Genomic DNA, 5,441 nt, shown 5'->3' on the forward strand with positions numbered 1-5,441 from the left:
AGAATGAGTGATTTTCTTTATTATCAATAAAAAAGTAGGTATAAGATCTCCCTTTACAAATATACCAGGGAAATGCAGCACGTTGTGAATCCCGTCCCCACACGGACAGAGAGCCAGTGACTGCAGACGAGTCACCAACATCTGGAAGGACAGAATCATACACAGACACACGGACGTTTATGTGCACGCTGCCCGACAATGCCATCACAACCACAGCTGTCATACGGACACACCTGAACCAGCTGACCACACCTGAAACACTGCTGCTCGTCGTTCTGTGCAGGTACCGTCAGGACTTTGATGACTCACACACAGAGTTGAAACACTTCCTTTAACATTCATCCTGTATTTAAGGTTCAAACACAGGGGCAGTGTTTCCAAACTAAACTAACTGAAAAACAACTAACATCCTTCTTCTAGTCACTTTATGCTACGTTTGTATCGATGTGTTGAACATGTGACTACAGCCAATCACTGATCAGCCACAGAGCGTCAGCAGGAACCTGTCCTGGGTCACCTGTGTAGGAGCACACAGGTTACAGACCAAACAGGAAGTCAGTCACACAAATATTTCTCTACAGCGCCACCAGCAGTCAGAAATCCAGCAAGGACTTGTCAGGCTACAGAGTCATTACTGAGAGTCGTTACAGAGTCGTTACTGAGAGTGGTTACTGAGAGTCGTTACAGAGTCGTTACTGAGAGTCGTTACAGAGTCGTTACTGTGCAACATGAGACTAAATATCCAGTTTTAAGTTTTACCACTGGAGGCGCTGTTCAGCTCAAACAGTCCCACCTGTCAACAACCTTTAAATCATTACGTGACACTGTCTGTGTTCCAGTATTTAAAGAGACAATAACATATTTTAACATAGTTTTCTCTGTTATCAGATCCAGTCAGGAAGATTTGGAGGACAGTGAGGATCAGACAGGCTGATGTGACCACAGAGAGAGAGGACAATGAATCACAGCTGAGGGAGACTCTGCAGAGGTGCTAGTGGCTGTGGGCCGAGCAGCTGCAGCTTCAGCTGATCGAGAGCTGCTGCTGAGTTTACATGATTATGTTTATTCAGACTGAAAACAGCTGTATTTACACCTGTGTTCACAGTGTCTCTGATCACCTCTGAGGAGGTTTGATCGATCAGCTCATAATCTGTCATCAATATATTGTGTATCCTGTATGTTCATGATGACACAGTGATGTAGATTAAACGTCTCCACGCTCACTCGTCAGTTCCTGAAATACTAACTCCTTCATGTTTATTTCAGTCACTGTTTAATGTGTTCACCCACAGACAATGATTGATTTTACCTATACGTAATTGTTTCCAAAAACTTTTATTTGTTGAGTAGTGCCACATGTTTCAGAGGCATTCAAATACAATCTGGAGACTGTAAGATGTGATTAATGATTTTAAATGTCTCTGATAATTAATAACATTATTACTGTACGAGTGATTTCTTCCTTTTTAACAGTCTCATTATACATTTCTGTTTAAACATCCTGAATCAAACATTATCTGATCACCTGAAACTCATCTTAACGCTCTGTGCAGAGGCGTCTCATTGTGATCACATGACTCCTCAGGTCAGCGTTATGTTCTGTACCTGTGTGACAGCGTGCACGTAAACATCCTGAGAGGAAGAGGAAGAGATAGAGGGATAGAGGGTGAAATGCTCCTTAAATAAAACATTAAAAGGCCTCAGAGTTACATTGATAAACACAGAAACCACCCGACTCAACATTTCACCTTTCACAGACACTTCAGGGCAGAAAATAAAACTACGACAAGAAAATGTACAATCACCCCCCCCAAAACTACGTCTGTACGTCTGTGTGTGTGTGTGTGTGTGTGTNTGTGTGTGTGTGTGTGTGTGTGTGTGTGTGTGTGTGTGTGTGTGTGTGCGTGTTAACACGGGCGCCATCACTGTCTGATCTCACGGTGCCCTTCACTTTCTATCAGACAGTTTGAGGTACACGCCCACCAGCCCGGTGAGGCAGCAGATAGGACATGAGTTTTGGCTCAGTCAGGAAGATTGAGGGCGAAGCAGCTGGTGTACATACGTACGTGTGTTCAGCTCGCCAAGCAGCTTCATACAGAGAGGAAAGAGACGACAGCGCCGGACCGGTACATTCACTGAGTGAGTGTCTGTCTGGGTTTGTTTTTGCTTCATATAACAGGAGGTGACTTCCTGTTTGGACTGGACCGTCCGATACACACTGCTACACAGCACACAGCTGCGGAGCCAGCGACCACACAGCTCTGCGGCGACCACACAGCTCTGCGGCGACCACATGGCTTTGCGGCGACCACGCGGCTCTGCGGCGACCACGCGGCTCTGCGGCGACCACACGGCTCTGCGGCGACCGCACGGCTCTGCGGCGACCGCACGGCTCTGTGGCTCTGCAGCAGCAAACATAAGTGAAATGCTGCAGAGTAAACATAGAGAACCTCACACTGCGTCTGTGACGTTTGATCCTTCGTTAACAGAGTCAGGTCATTATCTGAAGGTGGAAGTGAAACTGATTCGACGTCAGACTTATCAGAGAACGCCAGGTGAGAGATGTGGTGGCGCCTGACTCGTCCTGTGAGGAGGGACGAATGGATGAACGTCCTCACATCAGCACCCCGCCCACCTGACGCTCTCCACAATCTGCTCTGTGCTCAGAGAGGCTGCATGACAGCGAGGCATTGACGAGTGAACACATGTAGAAATGAGAGGCTGAATGAATGACGGAACAGATGAATGAATGAACTGTTGAACTGCATAGAAGCCCGGGGGGTTCCGTCCTCCCCGAGCGGTCAGGCGATCATCGCGGCCTTTTGCGCGTGACGAAGATGAGGACCCTGCGGATGGCGATGAGGCGGTCCTTGAGTGAGGTCATAGCCAGGATGGTGAGCTGGGCTCGATTCTCCAGAGGAAGGACGGCGAGCAGCCACCAGCACCAGGCGGGTCCACTGGGACTGGCCTGTGGGAGAGAAGAGAGACAGTTGGTCTCTGAGGATCATGACACAGAGTGAGACCTGAGAGGAGCCGCGTCGTACAGTCAGTGAGGGTCACAGAAGGTCACCTGGCCCAACACGTGCTGTGTCTTTAACCGCCTGGAAACACGAGGTCGTCTGCTGAGTAGCAACCATAATAAGCCCCAGCCTACCTACAGGCCACGCCCCTTAAAATTTGACAAAAATTTAAATCTACAAAAAAATCTTCCTGAACAATTAAAGGTCACCCTGATGGACTCTGGACGTTATGATGTCACGTACGCATGATGTAAGAATTGGTCGTATGAAAATCTTTTTTATGACTTAAATCAACACCAAACGTGTTTTTAGCCTTGTGAGCCTGATGTCATGGTGCTGATGTCATGGTGCTGATGTCATGGTGCTGATGTCATGGTGCTGGTCCACCAAGTCTCATTCACATGTGATGGAGGACGAGCAAACGACAGGACTTTAATGTGTGATTATTGAAAAGCTGCAAACACTGTGAAGATTTAAGTGTCTGATCAGTCTGACTGCAGACTGAGTTACAGCAGCTGACATGAGTCTGTGAACCTGCAGCTGTATGTTCACCCTGTGTTCAGGTTTAAACACGCAGTGACGGAGGTGACGGAGGTGACAGAGGTGACACTGAGCAGGTGTGTGCTGACCTGTGGGTCGGGGTCTTTGCTGGGCAGGTGTCCAAAGTGGCTCAGAATCTGACTCTTCATGTTGTCCTTCAGGGAGGTGAACCAATTGTTGGCCTGCTCATACACAGAGTCGTGAAGCTTCAGGAGCTCCACCAGCTCCTCCCCCTCCACCTGATTGGACACAGACATTTATGTTAATGAGCACAGAGAGACGACAGACTGAATCAAACTCAGGACTGTTCTTTTTTCCTGCTGCTCAGCTGTCACAGAGCGGCTGCTGGTGAGAACCTGACATCTGACTGACAGCAGCCTGATGGAGACTCTACAGGACAAACACCCACACACACACACACACACACACACACACACAGCTCACCTTCTTGTCCTCCAGGTACTCGATCTTGGCGGTGTTGTACCCGTCTCTCTGGCCGTGGCTGAGGACCTTAAACCGCGACACGCCGATGGTGTCGACCACTGAACGACCGTCAGGAAAGAACTTCACGTCTCGAACCTGAAAGAAGTTTGTCTTGTGTTTACACCGGAGGAATCTACAGACCGTTTATATCTTGTGTTTACAGTTCTTTGACTCCACACTGCAAACTAACACCATCCTCCACACACACACTCTCACCTCCAGCAGGCAGCCGTAGTCGGCGAAACCTTTGAGCTCGTCAGCTATGCACATGCCGAACTGCTTGGTGCCTGTCTCCATGGAGCGGCGGATCATGAGGCGGTAGCGCGGCTCAAACACGTGCAGCGGGCAGGGGATGGTGGGAAAGGCCATGGTGCACACAAAGATGGGAACTTCCTGGTTCAAGCTACAACAGACGCAGAGGAGAGGGTGTTGAGATGTTTGTGTGTATCTGCACATCTCAGAAATCACAAATACATCTAAGGTTATAAAAACCATCTGATTCTGTCTGAGACTCATGAATCAAACTGTGACACAGAGTCTGAACACTGAGCTGCTGAAATCATTCAGTATCTGTTACAATATAGAAACGTCCTGTGAGGAGTGTGTTCAAATGTACAGTAAATAAACACTGTCTGTGTGTGTGTGCGCGCAAGACACTGACTTTGACAGCTCCTTCATCTCCTCCTCGTGGATCTTCTTCCTCTCAGTCAGCTCGTCTCCAAGGTAACGCTGCAGCACTTCCTCCATCAGCAGGGTCTTCTTATAGCCCCTGGTGGCCAGAAACTGCAACAGCAACACACGAGCACAGTCAGTATGATGTTTATGACATACTAAGATTTTTATTATAATGATCTGTTGGTCCCAAAAATAACCATTTTATCTTGTCTGACCCACAGTATAAGGAAAAAGATAAATAACTGTTTCAGTGACAAACTGAACACAGTGCAGACCAGACTGTATATGAGACTGTGTGTGTGTGTGTGTGTGTGTGTGTGTGTGTGTGTATTAGACTGTGTGTATTTATCAGTCTGTGTGTGTACCTCGGACAGGTTCTCTTTGCACAGAGGACAGTTGGGGTTGTGGTCCAGGCAGCGCTCCAGACACTTGATGCAGAAGGTGTGTCCGCAGGGAGTGGCCACCGGCTCGTAGAACAATCTGGAGAACAGACAGGACAACACATGACAAACGGCACACGGTCAAACCTGAAATACTGTGGCCATCAACCCGCCTGTCAGCCGCTGATGTCATGTGTCACACAGAGAGACACGTCCTGAAGACATGACGATATCAAAGTTACTGTTTGAAGTGTATAAGTCAATATTGTTGGTCCTACTGTGTGTGTGCGCGTGTGTGTGTGTGTGTGTGTGTGTGTGTGCGTGCGTGCGCGTGTGTGTGAGT

General features: G+C 48.2%; 1 protein-coding gene across 1 annotated transcript in view; it reads right to left on the reverse strand.

Moving 5' to 3' along the window:
- lonrf2 (LON peptidase N-terminal domain and ring finger 2) overlaps positions 1–5,441 on the reverse strand; it is a 22,433-nt gene continuing 16,992 nt past the window's right edge. Inside the window, 6 exon segments of the mRNA XM_050048291.1 lie at positions 1–2,968; positions 3,650–3,799; positions 4,005–4,139; positions 4,260–4,446; positions 4,705–4,826; positions 5,084–5,281. Coding sequence (XP_049904248.1) covers positions 2,810–2,968; positions 3,650–3,799; positions 4,005–4,139; positions 4,260–4,446; positions 4,705–4,826; positions 5,084–5,281 — 951 coding nt within the window. The 3' untranslated portion in view covers positions 1–2,809.

The sequence above is a fragment of the Epinephelus moara genome, chromosome 7 (assembly GCF_006386435.1).
Source record: "Epinephelus moara isolate mb chromosome 7, YSFRI_EMoa_1.0, whole genome shotgun sequence".
In the NCBI taxonomy this organism is placed as follows: Eukaryota; Metazoa; Chordata; class Actinopteri; order Perciformes; family Serranidae; genus Epinephelus; species Epinephelus moara.